General features: G+C 49.1%; 1 protein-coding gene and 1 long non-coding RNA gene across 4 annotated transcripts in view; one reads left to right on the top strand and one right to left on the bottom strand.

The window, feature by feature from the left end:
• The window catches only part of LCT (lactase), a 50,144-nt gene that overhangs the window by 18,003 nt on the left and 7,080 nt on the right, over positions 1-25,061 (top strand). Inside the window, exons 5-13 of the mRNA XM_069577687.1 lie at positions 750-828; positions 4,805-5,531; positions 9,522-10,167; positions 11,319-12,866; positions 13,703-13,971; positions 17,189-17,479; positions 19,680-19,878; positions 21,439-21,641; positions 23,455-23,564. Coding sequence (XP_069433788.1) covers positions 750-828; positions 4,805-5,531; positions 9,522-10,167; positions 11,319-12,866; positions 13,703-13,971; positions 17,189-17,479; positions 19,680-19,878; positions 21,439-21,641; positions 23,455-23,564 — 4,072 coding nt within the window. The remainder of the gene's footprint in view (positions 1-749; positions 829-4,804; positions 5,532-9,521; positions 10,168-11,318; positions 12,867-13,702; positions 13,972-17,188; positions 17,480-19,679; positions 19,879-21,438; positions 21,642-23,454; positions 23,565-25,061) is intronic.
• LOC138433994 (uncharacterized) lies at positions 7,259-24,817 on the bottom strand. Of its 3 annotated transcripts, XR_011254568.1 has the most exons (5): positions 23,503-24,817; positions 21,539-21,699; positions 21,020-21,122; positions 8,903-8,998; positions 7,259-8,472 (listed from the first exon to the last, which is right to left on the bottom strand). It is a non-coding gene; the product is annotated as an uncharacterized lncRNA (long non-coding RNA). The 3 variants fall into 3 exon arrangements; XR_011254569.1 differs by lacking the exon at positions 23,503-24,817 and having other exon boundaries at positions 7,263-8,472; positions 8,807-8,998; positions 21,539-22,317; XR_011254570.1 differs by lacking the exons at positions 7,259-8,472; positions 8,903-8,998 and adding an exon at positions 14,714-16,159 and having other exon boundaries at positions 23,503-24,692.

A 25,061-nucleotide genomic window follows, 5' to 3' on the forward strand; every position in this document is an offset into this window, starting at 1 on the left:
CTGGAGTAATGATTTCCTGTTCTTAAATTCCATCCCTTTCTAAGTGGTTAAAATAGGCAATCATGTTTATGCTGCTGCTGCTGCTAAGTCGCTTCAGTCGTGTCTGACTCTGTGCGACCCCATAGACGGCAGCCCAGGAGGATCCCCCGTCTCTGGGATTCTCCAGGAAAGAACATTGGAGTGTGTTGCCATTTCCTTCTCCAATGCATGAAAGTGAAAAGTGAAAGTGAAGTCGCTCAGTCGTGTCCAACTCTTAGCGACCCCATGGACTGCAGCCTATCAGGCTCCTCTGTCCATGGGATTTTCCAGGCAAGAGTACTGGAGTGGGTTGCTTCTTACAAAAAAGATTCCACCCTCTCTTAATGTTTGAGGTCTTCTGAGTCAGTTGTTCTCTGCATTTGGTCTCTAGAAAAGCAGCATCAGCATCACTGGGAACTTGTTAGATATTCACATTCCAGAGCCCACCTCAGATTAGAAAGCTCTGATCAGAAGCCTGGGCCCAGCAATCTGCGTTGAACAAGCTCCACAGCTGATGCCGCTGCACATGGAAGTTTGAGAACTGCTGTTCTTAGTAGGAAAAAAAAAATCACATGTGACTTCCTTAAATCATGGCCTTGGAATTTTCCAGAGGGGCTTGGAACCATTGCTTGGAGTTTGGCTGTGGTCTATGAGTGAGGAGAACTGTTGGTGGCGGTCATGCATGGTTGGGTGGGCTTCAGGTGGAGTGAATTAAACTTCTTCTCTTTCAGCCATAAATGAAGATCAAGTGCTCGTCGTTGGGTTTGATATTAGTACATTCCTGAGCTGTTCATCGAGTTCCAAGAAAAGGTAATGTTAGATTTCCTGTTGAACTATCAATAACTGATGCTTGCAGAATGCTCTGCTGTCCTTCACCTGTGTAAACTCACGGGACTGCTATCATGTGTCTTTTGGATTAGTGAGTCCTCTGTGGCCATTCTGGACAAGAAAGATGGAGACTCAGAGGGGAAAGCTGGAACAGCGTCTCTGGGCCCCATGCGGTTCTGACTTTCTCACCAATCATTCAGCCTCCTCTAGTTCACGGAGTGCAAGCAACTAACAGAGCTAATGTCTGAACCCCTGCCTTCTAGTTAAGATCTTGTTGGAGGCATTGTTAGATGATGAAGAGCAGGCTAATGATAGACCTGCCCATCCCTGGAGTTATGTGGTCTGAGTAAAGTGAGTTCTCTGCACTATTTTCTCTCATGAAATTTGAAGCATATTACCTCCAAGGAGACAGCATAAATGGGAAAGTCAGCCGTGCACCAGGCAGAAGCCTAATTCAGTGGTTTCTCAGGACAAAAGTTTTAAATTATTGTGGGATTGCAAATAATTTATTAGCACATGACTAAAGTACAAAATTGGTAAGACACATACTAAAAAAAATAATTAAAGCAGATCTGCAATTATCTCCATAATTATGTCAGTCTCTTGCACTCACCTGGAGAAGGGCAGGGCAACCCACTCCAGTGTTCTTGTCTGGAGAACCCCATGGACAGAAGAACCTGGTGGGTTACAGTCCATAGGGTTGCAAAGAGTTGGACACGACTGAAGGACTTAGCACCCACGCATGCATGCACTTACATTCCAATGCATTTCTCAAGTGAGATAAGCTTGGTGTGGAAGCCAGTGCAGGGAGTTTCCCAGAACCCTCAGCACTCCACAGAGCATGTTGCACAATGGAATGTCTCGTACCCTGTGTCAAGGAAGGACTAGGGGCAACCATTAGCTTCCCAGACCTTCAGCTAGAGCTCACTGCAGACATTTCTAGCATAGCTCTGTCCGAGATCGTAAGCTTCAATGTGCTACCTCTTTGTACCTTTTTTCTCCCAGCGCTTGGCTTTCCTCAGCCATGTCTCCATCTACTGTTCAGTCCTCTCAACTCACTTCAGATCAGCAGTTCACATCACCAGCCCCTAAGCAGCGACATGCCAGGCTTTGTGCTGAGTGTGAGAAGGTTATTGCAGGTATACCACATGAGCAAGCAGATCAAGACTGCTCTCTGTTTATACTTGGAATCAGCTGAGGGGTGCTGCGCTGTGTTTTTTGGAAAATAAAACTGAAGAGGTCGTAATAAAAGGGGCAGTCTGAGAAAGCAGTGATTATAAAACCAAAAGATAACATGAGACATCAGCTCCAGGGTTCTCTTTTCAACACCTTGATCTCTCGCTACTTCTCCTGAGGAGAAGGTCCAATGTGGCTGACATGAAAGTGGGTGAATGTTTATGGAGAACCTGCAGGTGTGGGGCAGGTGGAAGGGGGTTCTGGGAGGACAGACATCGTTTTCTCATCGGAGTGTTTTAGACTCAGAAGTGAGACAGAGAGGCCCACCAGTGCCTCTAGCAGAGAGTGTGGCAGGAGATACAGCACTGCTCCCCGGAGGAGAGGATGAGAGCATTGCCTGGGATGCTCGGAAGGGTTAGAGTAGAAGGTGAGGGACACCTGGAAGGCTGGGCATATGGACTTCTTGAGCTAAATCTCTACCCAAGTGAGGCAAACCCAGGCTCCAAGGCCTGTACGGCAAGTTTTGTTTTATCCAGGTGGAGTTTATTTCTTAAAAACCTCTTTTCACCCAAGCCAGAAGGACAATCATGATCAGAAGGGTTGGGTCGGAACAGCTGAGTGGCACCCCTCCGTGTCCCTGGTGTGCTCCAGACTCTTGCATCTGTTATGGATAATCCACACCTATAGGCCATCATTTCCGGTCACCACTTTTCTACCAAATGCAGAGTTGATGCTTCATAAAACAGAAGGAGCTTAAGTTTGAACCCTGGAGAAGGGCACGGCAACCCACTCCAGTATTCTTGCCTGGTGAACCCCATGGACAGAGGAGCCTAGTGGGCTACAGTCCATAGGGTCGCACAGAGTTGGACATGACTGAAGGGATTTCACACACACAAATTTATAAGGCTCAGGCCCCACCCCATGGGAGAGAGATGTTTCTGCAGGGTCCCTGTACCAGTTCTGCGCTCTGGGCCAACCTTGTAAAATGCCAGCCCCTCTCCACACGAGAGCCCTAGGACAGGGAGCTGCTCTTGTCCTTCACTGCCTCTCCCCAAGTGTGTTCTCTTCTCCAGGCTGAACACACCCACCTCTACCAACACTTCCTCAAGGCTGCCCTCTGCTGGCGAGACTGCTGCATGCTCTCAGGCACTGCTCTCCAGCCCACAGGACAGGACTCAAGAAGGGAGGGAGGGAGAGAGGAGGGAGAGAGAAGGAAAATAGACTAGAATTAAACAGAATATATCAGACTTTGTTGTGTATGAAAATAGCTCTTTAAAAATAATTTTATTTGTTTTTGACTCAGCTGGGTTTTCATTGCTACCTGGCTTTTCTCTAGTTGAAGAGAGCGGGAGCGAGGGGGTGCTACTTTTCATTGCAGTGTGCAGGCTTCTCTTGTTGCAGAACATGAGCTCTAGGGTGCTCAGGCTTCAGTAGGTGCTGCACAAGCGCTCAGTAGTTGCGGCTCCCAGGCTCTAGGGACAGACTCAGTAGCTGTGGTGCACAGGCCTAGTTGCACTGAGGCATGTGGGATCTCCCTGAACCAGGGATCAAACTCATGTCTTCTGCATTAGCAGGTGGATTCTTTACCACCGAGCCACCAGGGAAGCCTCCCAAATAGCATTTCTATGTTATGTTTTATTTCAGCTATGTTCATTCCAGATATATTTATTTCTGAATAAATATTTATGTTCATAAAACATAACACAAATATGCATATAATGTCCACACATCTACACATATACATAGTGATATGTGGTTAAAAGCACAGACTCTGAGCTCTATCATTTGCAAGCTGTATCATTTGCAAGGAGTTCTCATTTTAAAAAAAGATAAAAGCTTATTGACATAAATGAAGCCCAGAGACGGACAGTCTAGAGTGGGTAAAATCATCAGAAATCCAGGCTCCTCTCTTGTTGCTTTGTCACCCTTATCAAAACTTCTACCTCATGGTGCTGGATGGAAGCATGAGCTCCTGCCATTATGACCATAACCCAGGCAACATGAAGAAGAAAGGAGGTTGTAGCTGGGGTTGATATTTCAGTGGTACACATCAGTAGAGCTGTACTGGTAGTTCAATTACTGAAATATTTCTGTACCAGCTGGTAAATAGCTGCTGGCCCCCGATGCCCAGAAATTACTCACTTCTTTATGTCTCAGTTTCCTTCTCTGTAGGAAGAAGATAAATAATGTAGTGCCTATCTCATACACTTATTTTGAAATTTAAATGAGGTAATTAATGTACATATATTTTTTATCACAGTAGCCAATATAGAATCAAAAGACTCAATAACTGAAGTCATTATCTTTAGTTGTGTTTTATAAATATACATTATAAGAAGAAAAATTTCATCAGCACTGAAGACGGTATTCAAGGGTGTTCTAATACAGAGAATAGTAGCATTAGCACAGTATTTTCAGTCATGCAGGAACAGCGATAACTTGCCTAAGTTCAGTTCAGTTCAGTTGCTCAATCGTGTCCAACTCTTTGTGACCCCATGGACTACAGCACGCCAGGCCTCCCTGTCCATCACCAACTCCCAGAGTTTACTCAAACTCATGCCCATTGAGTCGGTGATGCCATCCAACCGTCTCATCCTAACTTGCCTAAGAAGGGGTAATAATAATAAGTACCCATCTCCCAGTCACTTCCTGCCCACTTCCTGGCGTCAGTGTTATTGGAATCTTTACTAACTAAATACATCGTCACCATTCATCAGTCTCAGGTCACCTATAAGTTAGAGTTGTTACTATTGTGTCCCTTTATGTCACTTCACTCCCTCAGCTGGTCTTGTTCTCTGAGTGACAGCCTGACCCTCCAGACTGCCCTGCAGCTGGGCCCAGACACAGCAGCATACGCCTGGCCGCCCCGCTCAGCCTATCAGAGAGTCTGGGAAGCGTTTGCCAACCAGTCCAAGGCAGAAAGGGATGCTTTCCTGCAGGATGTTTTTCCTGAAGGCTTCCTCTGGGGTGTTTCCACGGGAGCTTTTAATGTGGAAGGAGGCTGGGCCGAGGATGGAAGAGGGCCGAGCATCTGGGACAGAGTTGGGCATCAGAACACCGCCAAGGGCCAAGCCACGCCAGAGGTGGCCAGCGACAGCTACCACAAGGTAGACACTGACGTCACCCTGCTCCGTGGCCTCCAGGCCCAGGTCTACAAGTTCTCCATCTCCTGGTCCCGCATCTTCCCCACTGGGCAGGGGCATAACCCCAACCCCCGGGGCGTTGCCTACTACAACAAACTGATTGACAGCCTGCTGGACTCGCACATCGAGCCCATGGCCACACTGTTCCACTGGGACCTGCCCCAGGCCCTGCAGGATCGCGGCGGGTGGCAGAGCGAGGATGTGGTGGACGCCTTCCTGGACTACGCGGCCTTCTGCTTCTCCACGTTTGGGGACCGTGTGAAGCTATGGGTGACCTTCCACGAGCCGTGGGTGATGAGCTACGCGGGCTATGGAACCGGCCAGCATGCGCCGGGCATCTCCGACCCAGGGGTGGCCTCTTTTAAGGTACTTCCCATCCTTGCAGTGCCTACTTGTTGGAAGAGGAAGGGCGTTTGGTCGGAAAAACACCCTTTCACCTTCCCATCAGCAAGTCTTTCCTTTTTCTTCTTTAGAGGAAATTGGAGGGAGGGAAGGAACTGTTAAAATTGTTAAAAGTGCCAAACGCTGTTCTGGCACTTTAAAGCTTGTTACTGCATCCTCAGAACGGCTCTGATGGATGAGGGAATTGGGGTTCAGGAGGAGAAGCAGTTTGGTTGTGATGACATTGCTAGTGGGTTAGCAGTGTGAAGCCAACCTTTTGAGCCCAAATCTACTTGACTCCAAAGCAAGTGTTCCATGTCAGCCAGGCCTTAACTGCAAGTGACAGAAAACCCGAACTAAACTGACTTTAAAGCAAGGAGGGAATTTCTGAGTTCAGGAAACTGGGAAGTCCTAGTTTTAGGTGATCAGAGTAGAGTGTTTGGACCACCGATGACTTTACCAGGACTGTTTTTCCTTTTCTCTTGTTACCCTCATGGGCTTTATTCTTGGGCTTCCCGGTAGCCAGACGGCTGCAATCCTTCTCCCATATTTCAACATCAGTGGGAAACAGGAAAGATTGCTTATCACTGTTCTGGCAAAGGTCTCCTGTGCTCATGGTCTCCGTGTGGGTCACATGCTCATCCCTGAACCAGTCACTGGGTCTAGGCTAAGGGGCTGTGAAGCTCAGTGCAGATCCCAGCTCTACCCCTCAATACTGGCTGAGAGATGGGGAGGCGGGGACGGAGGAAGGTGATATTTCCAGGGGGCAATCGGAGTATCACTTCAGCAAGAAGGGGATGTGTATCCTGAAAACAAAACACTTTTTTCTTTTTTTGGCCACACGTGGCATGTGGGATCTTAGCTCCCCAATCAGGGATTGAACCGACACCCCTGCAGTAGAGGTCCAGAGTCTTAACCAGGGAAGTCCCTGGAGACAAAATTTAAAATTCTTCATATGGGTCCCAAGCATCGTCTTCCTTTTAAAAAAAAATCTCCCAGAAAATCTACCAGCTTCACTGGCAACATTCTTCAGGATAAGCACGTTAGTCTGGCTTTCCCCTGCCACACTTTGGGTTCTGTTCTGAAATGGGCTTCCTGGTGGGCTTATATGGTAAAGAATCTGCCTGCAATAAGGGAGACATGAGTTCAATCCCTGGGTTGGGAAGATCACCTGGAATAGGGCATGGCAACCCACTCCAGTGCTCTTGCCTGGAGAATTCCACGGACAGAGGAGCCTGGCGGTCTACAGTCCGTGGGGTCACAAAGAGCAGGACATGACCGAGTGACCAACACACACACTGTTCTGAGACAGGAGTGTTCACTGTGCCCCATGCTAGATAAGTGTCATCAAGACTTTAAAACCTTTGGGGGGAGAATGATACTAACACACATTAGAAAATTAGACAGCAATTCAAAATATGCAGAGTGAGCTCTGTGAGTAAGCAACTCAATATAATGCCAGCACATAGCGCTGGAGTCAAGGCTTCCATCCTGCTCTTGTTCAGCCCACTTGCTGGTTCTCACTCAGCACGCTTGTTCACCACACCCACGGAGAAAGAGCACACTACTGAAAGGGGAAGGTTTGGACCTTTCTGTGTTTTTATTGTGAAGCTCATCCCAACCTTTTCTCCTTAGGGTTCTTATCCCTACAGCTATGTCTCCTGAGATTTTCCTATAGAGACTTTGATGAGAAAGTCCACCTCACTCTTCTCTCTCAATTCTTCCTTTTATTTATAAAACATTATGATACCAGTAAGGAAAAATTTCAAAGAAAAGATCTCTCTCATAATCTTACCCGTATTTCATTCCAATCACAGCTTCCTCGCATTCACAGTGTAGTCACGGTGTCCCCTCGGCTGAGTACCTTTGTTGTTGTTGTTGTTTTTATTGAAGTATAGTTCATTTACAGTATTGTGCCAATCTCCACTGTATATCAAAGCAGCTCAGTTATATATGTATATACCTTTTTAAATATTCTTTTGCATTAAGATTTACCCCAGGAGATTGGATATAATTCCCTGTACTCTACAGGAGTATAGTATATACTATATATACCATTATATATGGGTGTTTATCTATCCCATATATAACAGTTTGCAGCTACCCACCCCAAACTCCATCCCTCTCCCTCCCCGTTCCCCCCTTGGCAACCACAAGTCAGTTCTCTGCGTCTGTGAGTCTATTTCTGTTTTGTAGGTAGGTTCATTTCTGCCATATGTGGATTCCGCGTATAACATCGTATGGTGCGTGCCTTTCTCTTTCTGACGTATTTCACTCGGTATGGTGGTTGCATCCATGCTGCCGCAGATGGCGTTATTTCGTCCTTCTTCGCGGCTGAGCAGTACCCCAGTGTGCACGTCTGTGCCACTGTCCATTCATTCCTCTGTCAGTGGGCGTCTCGGTTGTTTGCATGTCTTGCCCTGACACCAGCAAGCTTAGCAGGGAAGCGTTCCTGCTTTTAAGAAAGGAGCGCAGTTTGCTGCTGGAGGCCAGGGCCCAGTTAAGAACTAATATTTGGTACACTAGAAGCAGTCAGGAGCTCCTCTCCATAGAGCAATGTTTTGGTATAACATTCTTCAAACACAGGTGTCATCCTCTTCACATGACGAAAAGGAAGAGGAGCTCAGCGGTAACAAACCCCTTCCCGCACCCCCAGTCTCCATTCTATGCTCTGCTCACACAGCGGCGCTGAGTCCTTCAGGGAGGATCCAGAATGGCCCACTTCCTGCAGATAAAGCTGAAGTCGAGAGGGAAGATGGTTTGAGTTTACTGAGCATGTGACAGAGTCGATTTAAATGCAGACTTGTTGTGCTCCACACACCCCACCCTTGCCCAGTTTCTCACGGCGCTCCACCAAGAAACGATGCTGACTTTTGTGAGACCATGAGTTGAGTCTACAAACAGATCCTGGTGGTGGTTTCTCTTCCTAGATTTCATTAAGTAGAAAAGAGATAATTAATTAGAAAGACTTTTCCCCTCCTTTGTGTTAACTAAAATGATTCCCCCCTTCCAATTAGTTGCTGGCTAGCTAGTCCGTAAGCACTTACGGAGCACAGAGGCAGCATAGCACCATGAGTGACAGTACAAGCCTGAGGTTGGCTGGCCGGCATTTACCCCTTCTCTGGGCCTGCGTTTCTCCCCTTCTCTGGGTCTGCGTTTCTCCCCTTCTCTGGATCTGCTTTCCTTCCCTTCTCTGGGCCTGCGTTCCTCCCCTTCTCTGGGTCTGCGTTCCTCCCCTTCTCTGGGCCTGCGTTCCTCACCTTCTCTGGGTCTGCGCTCCTCCCCTTCTCTGGGTCTGCGTTCCTCCCCTTCTCTGGGTCTGCGCTCCTCCCCTTCTCTGGATCTGCGTTCCTCACCTTCTCTGGGTCTGCGTTCCTCCCCTTCTCTGGATCTGCGTTCCTCCCCTTCTCTAGGCCTGCGTTCCTCACCTTCTCTGGATCTGCGCTCCTCACCTGCATCATAGAAATAGTATTTGTACTTGTCAAATAAGTGAGGATCACACGGGAGAAGCCATTAACCCTTGTTGTTGTTGGTGTGGTTGTGGTGCTATTGCTGATGGCCTGATGGTGGTGTTGACTGGTTGTTGGCACTTGTGGACATTGTTGCTGGTGACTTGTGAGGCTCTCACCGTGTTGCTGATGTCGCTGGCACTGGGGGTGGCAGCACTGCCCATGTTCTAGCCTCCTTTACACTGTTAGCATCAGTCTTAACTTCTTTTTGGTGCTGTTGACGTGCCGTTTTGTTGACTTGTTGCCAATGTGACATAGGTGTTAACTTGTCGATGGCTTGATGACATTGTTGGCATCAGTGTTGGTATGTTGAGGCTGACGTCATCAGTCTTACTGCTTTTATTAACTTGCTACCATCGTTCACCCCGGTGTTACCTTGCTGCCATCGTTCTCATTGGCTTGTTGCTGACGCGTGGGTGGTGCAGCTCTCACTAAGTCCTGTATTTCCTTCTTTCTTCCTCACAAGGTGGCTCACATGGTCCTCAAGGCGCATGCCAAGGCTTGGCACCACTACAACAGCCACCACCGCCCGCAGCAGCAGGGGCGTGTGGGCATCGTGCTGAACTCGGACTGGGCAGAACCCCTGTCCCCAGAGAGGCCCGAGGACCTGAGAGCCGCCGAACGCTTCCTGCACTTCATGCTGGGCTGGTTTGCACACCCCATCTTTGTGGATGGGGACTACCCGGCTGCCCTGAGGGCCCAGATCCAACAGATGAACAAGCAGTGCCCCAGTCCTGTGGCCCAGCTCCCTGAGTTCACTGAGGCAGAGAAACAGCTCTTGAAAGGCTCTGCTGATTTTCTGGGTCTGTCGCATTACACTTCCCGCCTCGTCAGCACGGCCCAAGGAGATACCTGCATCCCCAGCTATGATACCATCGGAGGCTTCTCCCAGCATGTAGACCCCATGTGGCCCCAGACCGCATCCTCTTGGATTCGCGTGGTGCCCTGGGGCATAAGGAGGCTGTTGAAGTTTGTATCCTTGGAATACACAAAAGGCAAAGTTCCGATCTACCTAGCTGGGAACGGTATGCCCATAGGGGAGAGTGAAGACCTCATCGATGATTCCCTGAGAGTCGACTACTTCAACCAGTATATCAATGAGGTGCTCAAAGGTAAGAACATGGATATGCCGGTGACTGAGCATGGGTGGTACTTCATCAAGTCTTCAGAGTTTTGTTTTATGGGACAAAAAACGGTCTCCCATGGAAAGGAAGCCAGAAAGTAGTGTTTGTAGTAATAGTCAGCTCTTCATATCAGCCTCTTAACTCTCTCCCTAAAGGCCTGAAGTCTTTGCTTTTATATTCCTAGTCCCTACAATGCTCCTTCTATGCTCTGCCCATCTGAGTCCTAACCATTCATCAAGCCTCATCATCTGTTGTTGTTCACAGCATGTGGCTTGCAGGACCTTAGATCTCTGACCAGGGATCGAGCTCATGCCCCTTGAATTGGGAGCATGGAGTCTTAACCACTGGATCACCAGGGAAGTCCCCTCCAATCCTAATTCTAGATAAACAATATATGTAACCTTACAGGCTTTGCCTTTACAAGACTCCCCTATTTTATAGCAGAACACAATTCAAGTGCTTCCTAAATCAGTGTCTTCTGGGCTGCAGTGCTCAGTTCAGTCCAGTCGCTCAGTCGTGTCCTTTGTGACCACATGGACTGCAGCACTCCAGGCTTCTCTGTCCATCACCAACTCCTGGAGCTTGCTCAAACTCATGTCCATTGAGCTGGTGATGCCATCTGACTATCTCATCTTCTGTCGTTCCCTTCTCCTCCTGCCTTCAATCTTTCCCAGCATCAGGGTCTTTTCCAACGAGTCAGTTCTTCACATCAGGTGGCCAAAGTATTGGGGTTTCAGCTTCAGCATCAGCCCTTCCAATGAATATTCAGGACTGATTTCCTTTAGGATTGACTGATTTGATCTCCTTGCAGTCCAAGGGACTCTCAAGAGTTTTCTCCAACACCCCAGTTCAAAGACATCAATTCTTTGGTGCTCGACTTTCTTTATAGTCCAACTCTCACATCCATACATGACTACTGGAAAAACCATGGCTTTGACTAGATGGACCCTTGTTGGCAAAGTAATGTCTCTGCTTTTTAATATTCTGTCTAGTGTGGTCATAGCTTTTCTTCCAAGGAGCATGGCTGCAGTGCTAAGAAACTCCCAATAAACACCTCTACTTAAAAAATAATAGCAGAGACGTTAGAACAATCAGTAACAGAGACTTTAAAGCAGTTCCAATTTTGTTTTTCTCCACAGCTATCAAAGAAGACTCGGTGGCTGTTCAGTCTTACGTCGCTCGTTCCTTCATTGATGGCTTTGAAGGCCCTTCTGGGTATAGCCAGAGGTTTGGGCTGTACCACGTCGACTTCAATGACAGCAGCAGGCCAAGGACTGCCAGGAAATCTGCCTATTTTTTCACCAGCATGATCGAAAAAAACGGTTTCCTCAATAAGGTAGTAAAAAGACAGTCATCACCCGGTATAGCAAACGTCCCCCGGAAAATCAGAGCCTTCACTTTTCCATCCGAGGTGCCCTCCAAGGCAAAAGTGGTCTGGGAGAAGTTCTCCCACCAACCCAAGTTTGAGAGAGATCTGTTCTACCATGGCACATTCCGCGATGACTTTCTGTGGGGCGTGTCCTCGTCAGCCTATCAGATTGAAGGAGCTTGGGATGCTGATGGCAAAGGCCCCAGCATCTGGGACAACTTTACCCACACACCAGGGAGCAACGTGAAAGACAACGCCACTGGAGACGTGGCCTGTGACAGCTATAACCACCTGGATGCTGATCTGAACATGCTCCAAGCTTTGAAGGTAAAGGCTTATCGCTTCTCCATCTCCTGGTCTCGGATTTTCCCAACTGGGAGAAACACTTCTGTCAACACACATGGTGTTGATTATTACAACAAGCTGATCAATGGCTTGGTGGAAAACAACATCTCTCCCATGGTGACCCTGTTCCACTGGGACCTGCCCCAGGCCCTGCAGGACATTGGAGGCTGGGAGAATCCTTCCCTGATTGACTTGTTCAACAGCTACGCAGACTTCTGCTTCCAGACCTTTGGTGACAGAGTCAAGTTCTGGATGACTTTTAATGAGCCCACATACCAGGCCTGGTTGGGGTATGGCTCAGGGGAATTTCCCCCAAATGTGAATGACCCAGGCTGGGGACCTTACAGGATTGGCCATACAATCATCAAAGCTCATGCCAGAGTCTATCATACGTACGACGAGAAGTACAGGCAAGAGCAGAAGGGGGTCATCTCCCTGAGCCTCAGTTCCCACTGGGCAGAGCCCCAGTCGCTGGTCCCCAGGGACGTGGAGGCGGCTGACCGGATGCTGCAGTTCTCCTTGGGCTGGTTTGCCCACCCCATCTTCCGAAACGGAGACTACCCCGATGCCATGAAGTGGAAGGTGGGGAACAGGAGTGAACTGCAGCACTTGGCCACCTCCCGCCTGCCCAGCTTCACGGAGGAGGAGAAGCGGTACATCGCAGCCACCGCCGATGTGTTCTGCCTCAACACTTACTCCTCCAGGATTGTACAACACACGACACCCAGGTTAAACCCACCCTCCTACACAAGTGACCAGGAGCTGCTGGAGTGGGAGGACACTTCCTGGCCTGCCACAGCCATGAACAGGGCTGCCGCCTGGGGGACGCGGAGGCTGCTCAACTGGATCAAGGAAGAGTATGGGGACATCCCCGTTTACATCACTGAGAACGGAGTGGGGCTGACAGACCCCGAACTGGAAGACACCGACAGGATATTTTACCACAAAACCTATATCAACGAAGCTTTGAAAGGTACGTGAGGGTTCGTGTTCCCCTTACAGAGTCTCCCGACATCCGTATGTCAGGAGCCTTGGCAGAATGGAGTACAAACCATCAACAGGTCTCTCGCATATACCTTGATCCTCTAACTCTTTCCCTGTCTGAGGTTACATATCCCTTTGGAATCTGAAAAAAAAAGCAATGATCATCCCCCCAAATGTGCACACAGAGTCCCACAGAGTATTTTCATTATTGACCAACTACTGTGTGACAAGTACTATTCTAAGCGCTGGGACACAGCAGGGAACAAAACAAACAACTTTATGTTGACAAGGAACTTATTATATTCTGCTAGATTCCATTTGTCAGGCTTCTCTGGTGGCTCGGATGGGAAAAATCTGCCTGCAATGCAGGAGCCCCAGGTTCTATCCCTGGGTCACAAAGATCCCCTGGAGAAGGGAATGGCAATCCAATCCAGTATTGCCTGGATAATTCCATGGACAGAGGAGCCTGGTGGCCTACAGTTCATGGGGTCACCAAGAGTCAGACATGACTGAGTGACTAGCACTAACTTTCAGGTTCCGTGTACCCTAGAGGAATAACCTCTAAAGTGGGCTAAGACTTTTGAATTTCAGATATGCCCCTTTACTCCAAGAAAAGAATTTGATTTTGCAAAGATCAGCCATTAATACTTGTTACGGGGTTATCAGTATTAACAAAAAGATGATCTATCACGGCACACATTGCTTGTGTGTACAAGTCGGTGGTTGAAGATTGCCTGAAGTGAGGAGCCAGTGCGTGGCTGTGCTTCTTGGGCCCTGACCTTCCTGGCATAAAGCTGTCCTCTGCCCTCTGTGCAATGTCCCCAGCCTACAGACTTGATGGTGTCAACCTTCGAGGATATGCTGCCTGGTCCCTGATGGACAACTTTGAGTGGCTGAATGGCTACACGGTCAAGTTTGGACTGTACCATGTTGATTTCAATGACGTGAACAGGTCTCGCACAGCAAGAGCCTCAGCCAGGTACTACACAGAGGTCATCACCAACAACGGCATGCCGCTATCCAAGGAGGATGAGTTCCTATACGGACAGTTCCCCAAGGACTTCATCTGGAGTGCAGCTACCGCCGCATATCAGGTGAGGAGTTAACCATCTACAGTAAACCTACCACGTGCCAGGCTCTGTCAGGGCTGCAGAGGGCAGGCAGGAGCAGCGGATTTTCACAGACCTGTGGGTGGGAGGTACAGGTACCGCAGGGTGGGGACGGAGGGGGGTCTGGGAGGCCCTCTTCCCAGACAGTCTGGCTTCTTCACATCCCCAAATTCAGGTGGACAAGTACAGTTAGGAGGGCCAAGCTGAGACAGGTGTTAGCGGGCCAGATGGAGCAGGTGGGACCAGGCAGAAACCCTTAGGCAAAGATGTGCAAATATGAAGATTCTGAGCTGGATGCCTTTATTTCTTACCTAGTATCTTCCAAGCAGACAGTTTGATCAAAATGACTATCATGTGGACCTGGGCCTTTTTCTGACATCCTAATAACCTCATACCGTTACCTCATTCACGCTAAATGAAGCTCACTAATATAGAAAATATGAGGGTTCACTTTTCCTCAGAGAAATGAAAGCTACAAAGTGAAGTGTGACTTGCCCAGGCAGTTAAGGGTGGGACTCCTGCCTCCTTTCATTTTCTTTGATCCAGGAGTGGGGACTCTGTATTCTCAGTGTGGAACCTGGGTGGGTTCTGAGCTGACCTGACTCTGGGTTGCTCAGCCCTTGAGTTTTTCTAGGTGATCATAGCTGCTGAAACTGTTTCCAAGAAAGGCGAGGGTAGCCCCGCCAGATGACCAGACTACCATGATATAGTGACATCTCAGACCAAGTTTTGCGGTATCTAGACGTATATTAGCTAAGCACACAAATATAGAAACTATTCATATATCTTATTCCACGGCCTGGAAGAAACCATAGTTTTTGGTCTTCTTTGGAGCTCTGGTCAACATTGAACATGAGATTCATTGGAGGAAATGCCAAGATTTCAGAGACAGAATCCTGTTACTCTTACTTGAGGCAGACAGAATTCTCTGTAGAAAGGTTTCTCTAGCTGGGCCAACTGACATTTGGGGCTGGAGAAACTCTTTCCTGTGGGCTGTCCTGTGCACTGGGGGTCCATCCTGTGTGCTGTGGGCTGTCCTGTGCACTGTGGCCTGTTCTGTGCAGGATGGGTCAATCCTGTGCACTGCGGCCCGTCCCGTGCACTGTGGGTCTGTCCAGTGCACTGTGGGCCCGTCCCATGCACCGTGGGTCCGTCCCGTGTACCGTGGTCCGTCCTGTGCACCGTGGGCCTGTTCCGTGCACTGTGGGTCCATCCAGTGCACCGTGGGTCCGTCCCAAGCACTGTGGCCTGTTCTGTGCAGGATGGGTCAATCCTGTGCACTGCGGCCCGTCCCGTGCACTGTGGGCCCTTCCCATGCACCGTGGGCCTGTCCTGTGCACCGTGGGTCCGTCCCGTGCACCGTGGGCCCCGTGCACCGTGGGCCCGTCCCATGCACCGTGGATCCGTCCCGTGAACCATAGGTCTGTCCCGTGCACCGTGGTCCGTCCCACACACTGTGGTCCATCCCGTGAACCATGGGTCTGTCCCATGCACTGTGGTCCATCCCGTGCACTGTGGTCCATCCTGTGCACTGCGGGATGTTTAGCAGCAAACCTGGCCTCTGCCTACTAGATGCCAGTAGACCTCTCCCCCAGCTGTAACAACCAGCAATGTCTCCAGACATTGCTAAGTGTCTCCTCGGGGACAAATAGTCCCTGGGTGAGAATAGGCCCCATGGGTTTCCAGCTGGACTTATTCTAGGGCCAGGGAAAGGGTCTTATTCTAGGGCACGGGCTGCAGGCCTGAACCAGGTATTACTGTGACAGCTGGTGAATGGTGGTTTTTCTCAGTCCATCATTGCTTTTATATTTATTAGGTGGCATTCAACAGAAAGGTCGAGTTGTCTTTCCTTCTGCTTTTTTACACTTTATTTAGATATGAATACATATTGATATGTATCAAAAGTATGGCCTCATGAAGTTGTATTTTGTTCAGTGGGTTATACTTTTTCGTCATCAGTATGCGGATACTTCAGTCGCCCCACATTTTGCCAGGTGGATGGTCCTTTATCTAGAGCCTGTGTCCTTTTGAGGTGGCCCATCGTTCTTTGAGCACTTTCCTAATTCTTTTCGGTACACCAAGATGTTCCAAGCGTCTTCTGTCTTTTCTGCCCCAGCCCTGTAATCAGCCATTTCTCCAATGAGCCCTGGTTTCTTTTATTGCATAAGGGCATCTAGAAACCAAGATGTAGATGCTTAGTGTACTCACGGGCCATCACTTTTAGGCCCTCTAGAAGTGGACAGAGAGGAAATACATGTGTACACACACAGTGTGGGTGCACATATATCTATTTCTACACCCACCCGCACACATCTTTATGTGTGTTAAAAAAAACACCTTGATACCTCCAAGCCCAATCCTACTCCACAAGGTTAATGCTGGCCTTCCCGCTTTTCATATTCATACTCTTTTCTCCAGTGATGAGAAATCTAACTCCTAAAATCCTCAACATAGTCACATATTGTCTTATCCCCCTGCATTAACTAGTCTCCCAACCACCAAGCAGTCTCCTCCACTCAGATGGACAACACCTAGTGCCTTCCTGCTGCTCCAACGCCCTGCCACTCACAGGGGCCATGCAGGCCAAGCCTGGGTGTGCATTCTTGGTTAAAAACGCCACACTGCCTTAGCTGCAGCCACTCACAGGGTTTCGCACCATACCTGTCAAAGTGTTTTAAAGTAATTTATAGACATTACACGTCTTGGACTACCTAAGCCCATGGGTAGGCCTTTGCCCAGTGGCTTGTGGTCAGTTTCCCTGTAGATTAGGTGAAAGGAGGAAAAAGAAGCACAGAAACAGTGATACCGTCCTGATTAGAAACTCTGCCTGCACGTCTGGCATCACTGGGATTTGTCTGACTGTGCTTGGGGTTAAGGCACATCAGATTGTTCATTGAAATGTTTAACGAGCACCCACCATACACCAGACGTTGCTGCACCAACAGCCAGGCCACCAAGATGGAAGATGCCACGTCTAGTCTTGCCTAGTCTTGCTGGAGGGAAGCCAATCAGCAGACACATAACTGCTCAGTGCAGAGTGGTAGTCCCATGACGTTCAGAAAGTGTGCACAGGAAGCCACAGGAGTTCAGAAATCGGGGGAGCAGAGGAGGTCATGCTGACTTACGTCCTGACTCAGGACTCCCCCAATGACAGGAAGGGCTTGACTGCGTGTCTGACTTGACCCTGTCTTGTCATCTTAAGATCGAAGGTGCATGGAGAGCAGATGGCAAAGGACTCAGCATCTGGGACACGTTTTCTCACACACCCCTGAAGGTTGAGAACAATGACACAGGGGACGTGGCCTGTGACAGCTACCACAAGATTGCCGAGGACCTGGTCGCCCTGCAGACCCTGGGCGTGACCCACTATCGCCTTTCCATCTCTTGGACCCGCATCCTCCCTGACGGGACCAACAAGTATGTCAATGAAGCAGGCCTGAACTACTACGTGCGGCTCATCGACACGCTGCTGGCCGCCAACATCCAGCCACAGGTGAGGTGGGGCCCTGAGCAGGCCTGGGCCAAGTCCACCAGAGGGAGCCGGCTGGGCTGGGGAGCACACCTACTGTGAAAAAACAGTGCTGTTGCCAAGTTTAATTTTTGAGTTGTCTGTGAAGATTTTCCTTCTGTCCCCGACCACCCGTCCCAGCCATCTGTTCCCCTCCTTACAGGTGACCAGGGCTGCTGAGTCTTCATGTCCTTTTGGGTATCTGACCAGTAGGCAATATGTGTGTGTGTGTGTCTGCTTTTTCCTAATGGTATGATTGATACACATAGTTTGATACTTTTATTTAACAATAGTTCTTACAGGTATTTCCATATCCATATGTATTTCCCTCATTTGCTCTGTCTTTTTAGTTGTGTGGAAACTGTACCTCACTTCTCTAATCACTTCCCTACAAATGGACGCTCTTCCCTGTTTTCACTCTTCCATCGTAACCAGCACTACAATGAGTGTGTGTGCACGCTAAGCTGCTTCAGTCGTGTCCAACTCTTTGCAACCCTATGGACTTCGGCCCGCCAGGCTCCTCTGTCTGTGTGACTGTAGTTACATGACTAGGCTAGGATAGATGTTTATAGGATGTGGTCCTGGGAGAAGAGCTGCTGAGGCAGAAGTTCGTGTGCTTTTGAGCCATGAGTTTTTGTGAATAATAAACTCATGTGGGGGCTTCCTTTGCTGTCACCAGATCTTTTACGCTGTGCTTGGGAGCCTAGGAACTCTTTTCCTTTTCTCCTGGGCCATTTATAATAAAGGGCCAGAGGGCACTAGCTCCAGGTACTGGTGTGTCCTCTGCTGCTGTGATTACGTACTGCAGCCAGAGTATAATCTCCGAATTATAACCCCCTTCTTCCCACCCCACAAAGCAGAGACTTTTACAAATGAAGGTGCTACCTGGGTGACTTCCCTGGTGGTCCAGTGGCTAAGACCCGAGCTCCCAGTGCAGGGGGCCTGGGTTCGATCCCTGCTCACGGAACTAGATCCCGCATGGCACACCTGAGAGTTCGCATGCTGCAGCTAAGACCCAGTGCAGCCAAATAAATAAATAAAAGTAAGTATTTAATTTTAAAAAGCGCTACCTGCACTCCGCACACTGCTAACACTGCAGGAATAAGTTAGCCATGCAGCGTTTATTACAGTTCACGTGAGTGCCAGCTGTGATGGAGATGGGAGGGCTAGTGGCTGTCCTGTAGGACCCCAAGATCAGGGGGAATTAATATCCATTACACACAGTTCAGAGAGAACACAACTGAGGGCGAAATTATTTTGTGGTTCTTATTTTTCAAATAGGGTTTAAGCTTTTATTTATTTATAGATTTTAAACTTTTATTTATTTTTGGTTGCATCACATGGCTTGTGGGATCTTAGTTCTCTAACCAGGGAATGAATCTGCGTCCTGGGCAGTGAAAGCTCAGAGTCCTAACCACTGAACCATCAAGGAATTCCCTGTAGTTCTTAAGGACATTGAGACAAGGCAGAAAAGTGATATGGCCATTGAAACCTTCAAGGAGGTGAGGGTCTTAAAAAAAGAAGAGAATTTGGGTGGGTGCATAGGCAGGGAAAGGGCATTTCAGGGAAAGGGAAAGACTGGGTCTGAGCTGAAGATGGTTGGCAGCTCAGTGGAGACCCTGGCATGGGTGTGCGTCAGGCGCATCGAGGGGAGACCCGGGGGAGGAAAAGCCACCACATGGGTGTGGCCAGCAAAGCGCTCCCACTCCACAGGAAGAGCCTCCAGACACACTAGATGTCCCTGGGGATGCCCCTTAACAAGCAAAATGCCTCCCTCCTGAAACCCTCAGAGTATTCTATCCAGGAGGTTCTGAAGCTCTAGCATTTCTGATCCTTGATTACAGTCATAGCTAACATTTGCCAAAGAGCTGGCAGGATGTCAGTCACTTTTCCTGTCCTCTGCTGTGTGATTTAGGCCTCACAGTGATTCTGGGACATGGAGGCCTTAGTGCCTGGTAGGTGGCAGAGCTGAGACTCAAACCCAGGCTTCTCTGATCCAGATGTATGAACTTTTCTTGCACTTCAGCTCTACTGTCCTATCCTTCCCGCCAAAGAACCTCTGAAGCTTTTTTGTCTCATCATTCATCCTCATCCTTAGCAATAGACATTTATGTTGGTACATAGAGCATCGGTGGGCTCCCATGAAAAGCAGGTTGATGGAAGCGCTGGTCTTGCATTTTCACAGGTGACTATTTACCACTGGGACCTGCCCCAGGCACTCCAGGATGTTGGGGGCTGGGAGAATGAGACGATCGTACAGCGGTTTAAGGAGTATGCAGAGGTGCTGTTCCAGAGGCTGGGGGACAAGGTGAAGTTTTGGATCACACTGAACGAGCCCTACGTTGTTGCTAACCAGGGCTACGGCTACGGGACGGCAGCTCCAGGTAAAAGTCTCAGACCCCACTGGTCAGCAATCGGAGGGTGGTTTTCTCAGCACCACTGACAAGGCAATGCCTCAGAATTCCTGCCTCCCCTGCCGCCCCATTCTGACACCACGTCTGCTGAACATGAACCTCACATCTCAAACCACCAAATGGCTTCTTTGCTCTGTGCATCTGATCTGCCTCTGATAGAAAGCTCCCTGAGATCAAGGGTGCGAACTAATTGATACAGGAAAGGACAGTACATCAGACTGTACAGATCCACAGTGGGTTGGGGTTTTGTTTTGTTTTGTTTTGTTTTTGGCAACTCCCCAAACGCCATAGTTCCCAGTATTTGATTTGGCTGACCTGGGCATAACCTGATGTGAACCAGTATAAGGTTGGCATCCCACTCAGTGTGAAACCTCAAAAAATTCTGCTGCAGATATATCCATGTCTTTAATTATGGAGAGCTGTCCTGAGCCCTGCCGGGGTCATATGTAAATATGTTATATGCAACTTATTACTTTTCTAAGACACAGAAACCTTTTAATTCCTAAATACATAAAATTCTGAGTTTTTTTTTTTAACAGAAGTATAATTGGCTTACAATGTTGTATTCCTAAGACTATTGAATAAGGAACTGTGGACATGTCCTTGTTCCTTGAGAACCCTCTGATTTTCCTTTTCTCGAATTCTGAGCCTTAGAGAGTAAATTTGTGTTCATTTCTGTGACTTCTTGGGATTATGTGTCCCAGCTGGGAAGAGCCATGGGGAGATCTGCTTCGACTCATTATCAGATGCATCAGCCATTGGTCCTTGGCTGACGTTTTGGTTTTTTGTTCCTCCAACACATGAGAGGCTGCGTCTCTCATGACGCTTGCTCTCGAGGAATCTGTGTCCGCTGCTTCCATCAGCTATACGCTCCAGCTCTTTCACAGTGGGCCCCCTAAGAGAGTCAGGATGCCAGCCCTTGAGGCGCACACTCTTCCAGGTACTCTGCCCGAGACACGTGAGCCACTCTGGGTGAGGGCTATAGAACCCAACATCGAGTGCCTTCTCTTTGTCAGACACAGGGCTTCTGGGTGCTTCAACACACACTATTCACAAGAAGTCTGTATTGCTCATTTTGTAGAGGAAGAAACAGAAAGGCTGAATTACTCACCCAAAGTTCCATGGTCAGCCAGGGAGAAGTGGAGCCAGGATCTGAATTCCATTCTCCCTCAAGAAAAAATCTGCAGTCTTTCTCCCAAACACCAAGAGGCCATCTGTAGGCAGAAAGTGATACTCTAAGCCACATTTGTGCTGGGTCTTCATTGCCGTAGCTGCAGACTGAGGGCTCCTCTCTAGCTGTGGTGCCTGGGACTCTCACTGCAGGGGCTTCCCTTGTAGCTCACAGCTCTAGGTTCTTGGGCTCAGTAGTTATGGCACACAGGCTTAGTTGCTCTGAGGCACGTGGGATCTTCCTGGACTGGGGATCGAACCCATGTCCCCTGCATTGGCAAGTGGACTCCCAACCACTGGACCACCAGGGAAGTCCTGGCCACATTTATTCTTCGCTGATGTCTATGTCTGTACTTCCAGGAATCTCCTTTAGGCCCGGCACTGCCCCCTACATTGTTGGCCACAACCTAATAAAGGCTCATGCTGAAGTCTGGCATCTGTACAATGATGTGTACCGTACCCGTCAAGGTGGCATCATTTCCATCACCATCAGCAGCGACTGGGCTGAGCCTAGAGACCCCTCCAACCAGGAGGATGTGGAGGCGGCCAGGAGATACGTTCAGGTCAGATTTTCCTCTGGGCGTTGTTTTTACTTTTTCTCTTTCCCCCTCCTGTCATGATCTAATGAAAACAGAATTAAACTGTGAAACAAAGATTAAGGATCTAGGTTTTGTTTTGCTATTACCTTATTTTGTGCACTTGGGAAAATCATCTAACCTTTTAATATCTTAGTTTTCTTGTCTTTAAAATAGACGTGACCTAACTACCCCACAGCTTTGCTGGAATGAAAGTTCTTTGTGGTTGAGTTTTCTTTCAAGTCTTAAAAAATCAGTCATGCATACAACTCTTACTGGATGCAACATTGGCTTGAGGCTAAAAAATAGAAATTCAGCCTCTCCAATCTGTGGTTTGACTATAGGACTGGGCTGCAATGTCACACTTCACCTCTAGGCGTCACTGTCTGATTTTACTTACTCTGCCTAAGACTTCCTTAAATTGGAATTCTGTGAAACACATCAGCGCCCCTAATTTTCTAATTCCATGTGTTTAATATAAGGACTTGCATCTTTTAGTCATGGAATGTTGCTCTTAGGAAGTAGAGACACAAGTAAGCAGGTGCCAACGTGGCCCACCTTATTTCAGTCCGGGTCCCTGAAAGGAGAAAGAGAGAACAGCCCTCCTCAGGCATAGCTCGTCCCCGGCTCCTGCTACTGTCTCTGAGAGGTTGGAAGGCGCCCTCTTCGTGTTTCAGGATCAGGAAAGAAAGGCAAGCACCTCTCTTTCCAGACTGCTCCCCACATTTGGCCCTGAGGAGAGCATGCAGACTGGCATTTCTGAAAGGACACCAATGGCCTTGGTTTGTCAAATCCTTCACAAAGGAACTTGATAAAAGTGGTCAAATGAATTAAGTGCAAACAAGAATTTAATGTCCCCATTTGGTAGCCAGCTTGTGGGGGGTGGGGAAAGCCTAGACCAAAATTAAGGCATTCCCTCATTTCAGATTCACAGAGCTGATGAATTAGAGCAATAATTCATTTTCGGAAATCAGAAACAAACCTGAAGAAATGTCACGCTGTAGTCTCATCATCAGTTTGTCAGTGAGCTGTGATCCGCAGCCTAGGACACTGATCCGCACACCCCCTCATGAATTCAGCTTCCCCGGAAACACAGTTCCTCAGCTCCCAGTGAACTGAAGCTTCTTTTACTGGAGCGAGTATGTTCTAAACCTCATCTCTGGCTGGGAATGGAAGGCTGCTCTCACTCCACATTCCAGGCAGCAGCCAGCAGTTGCAGGGAGGATGTGATGAGGCAAGCCTCTCAGGACCCACAGCGTCACAGCACTCAAGTGCCATGTATGCCCTCTACAGGTTAAGGGCGGCCTGAACCTTACTCGGGAAAACAGACAGGAAAGTTCCCCACTGGAGGGCTGCAAGTCCAAAGCCCATGAAGAATCACCCTTTGCCTGGGTAACCAGGAGAGCCTCTCATCTCTGTCCACCCTAGAAGGTTCTGATGGGTCCTTAGGCATTAGACCTCCTCTGTGGTCAGTGAGGGCATCAGGGCCCGGAGGCTTGGAGTCTCTCCCCGTCTTGGGCCCGGCCCTCCTAAGGGCAGCCAGGCACCATCTAGCAGGCCCAGGGCTCAGTTCAGTTCACATCCCTCCAGCCGCAGTGGGTAGGAACACAGCCCTGCCCATAGTGAGCTCCCAGCACGGTGACAAGACCCATGGGCATTTAAACTGCAACATGGGAACAGTTTAAGACTGGGTGGGGAGAAGGAGGCCTGAGGTCAGTGACTCCAGGGCAGGGAGCCTGCTGTCTCCCGTGGGCCTGCCTGTTAATGCCAACGCTGACTGTCCCTCCAACCCCCACTGCAGTTCATGGGAGGCTGGTTCGCACATCCGATATTCAAGAATGGGGATTACCCTGAGGTGATGAAGACGCGGATCCGTGACAGGAGCTTAGCGGAAGGCCTCAACAAGTCTCGGTAGGTCCTGGTGCCACTCCCTCAGCCACCGAGGCTCCTGGGTGGCTGGCACAGGTGCTGTTGGGGTTGGAGAGGAGTGTCTTAGGCAAGTTACCGTCTGAGCTTCCATGCGTGCTGCAAAGACAACACGAGTGTCTGTGTGGAGCTCTCAGTGCCGGTCAGGCACGGCTCTGACAAAGGCAGTTGCTCTTGTTATTCTTCCGAATAGGCAGGACGTCTGGGGCACCCACTTCTTAGTGACCCACTAGCTCCCTCTTTGATCCTCCTATAGCCCAGCTGTGAGGATTAAGTAATCCACCCCAGCCCTTACATCACACATGTGCTGGCCTGGTTAGGGCAAGTCCTGCTGAGCCAAAAGGTCTGATCTGTCAACCCTGGTCTCCAACAAGCAAGTGAGTGCTCCAGTCCATCAACACAACCATGCTGAAGCACCTACTGCGTACCAAGGCTGAAGCCAGGCCCAGCAGGGTCCACATAGAGGGGATTCTAAGTATGGCTTCCTCAGGTGCTGACACACCAGCTGGGAAGACAGTGACCTTCATCACTCCAAGGAATTCTGTTCCCCAATTTCTTCATGCATTGAAGACTCAGAGGAGATCAGGGCAGGCTGGGTCGACCCAGGAGACTTCCTAGACAAGACAGGGTATCGGCTGACTGGGCCTTGACAATGAACAGCACTGGGGAAAGCAGAGGGTTTTGATCCCAGGGAAGGGTGTGAGCACTGGCCCAGAGGTAGAAGTGAGGGGAACACCTACTGCAGCGACTGGGACACTGGCCCAGCAGCAGGGACAGCCGGGGCCACGTGGCAGAGTGGCTGCAGGCTGGGCACAGGTGCTCCCTCTTGAAGCCACAGGATCTGAGGAGCGCTTGCTGGCTCCTGAGCAGGGAAGTAAAAGGTATGGCAGGGGTGGTGTGGGGAACTCGGGCCTTAGTTTTGCCTCAGTATTTCAGAAACTCCAGGAAGTAAGGTTCTTTCCTAGGTTAATGGTAGCAGGAAGGTCAAGATGAAGTGTCAGACGCCTAAGCAGGGCATTCTCTCAGCAACCCTAAACCAGCAGCATGTGGTCAGGATCTGGGAGAGGGGAACCTCCAAGTGCTGCACACAAGGGCATGTTAGTCACATGACACAGGAAAGTCTAAGAATACATGGAAAAAATGTAAATATGTATAGAAATGAGTCACACAGCAGAGACTGGCACAACACTGTAAATCACCTATACTTCAATTTTTTAAATATATATGGAAAATGTTCCACTAGAAGTTTAAAAAAAAGGGCAGTAAAATCATGTGAGCAGAAAAGTCCAGATCTCAAAAGGTCAATTCAATTTGTAAAAGCATTTCCCCTACTAGGAAGGACAGACTTTGGAGAAAAGAAGCACAGTAAACCACAGTAAAAACTTAAAACCAGAAGAGAGGGTCTGTGAGGGAGGTGAGGTCTGTGTTCTGGTGGAAGGAGGCTCAGGCGCTTTCAGCAGCACCTGGGAGGGCCTCTCCTCG

The sequence above is a fragment of the Ovis canadensis genome, chromosome 2, assembly GCF_042477335.2.
Source record: "Ovis canadensis isolate MfBH-ARS-UI-01 breed Bighorn chromosome 2, ARS-UI_OviCan_v2, whole genome shotgun sequence".
In the NCBI taxonomy this organism is placed as follows: Eukaryota; Metazoa; Chordata; class Mammalia; order Artiodactyla; family Bovidae; genus Ovis; species Ovis canadensis.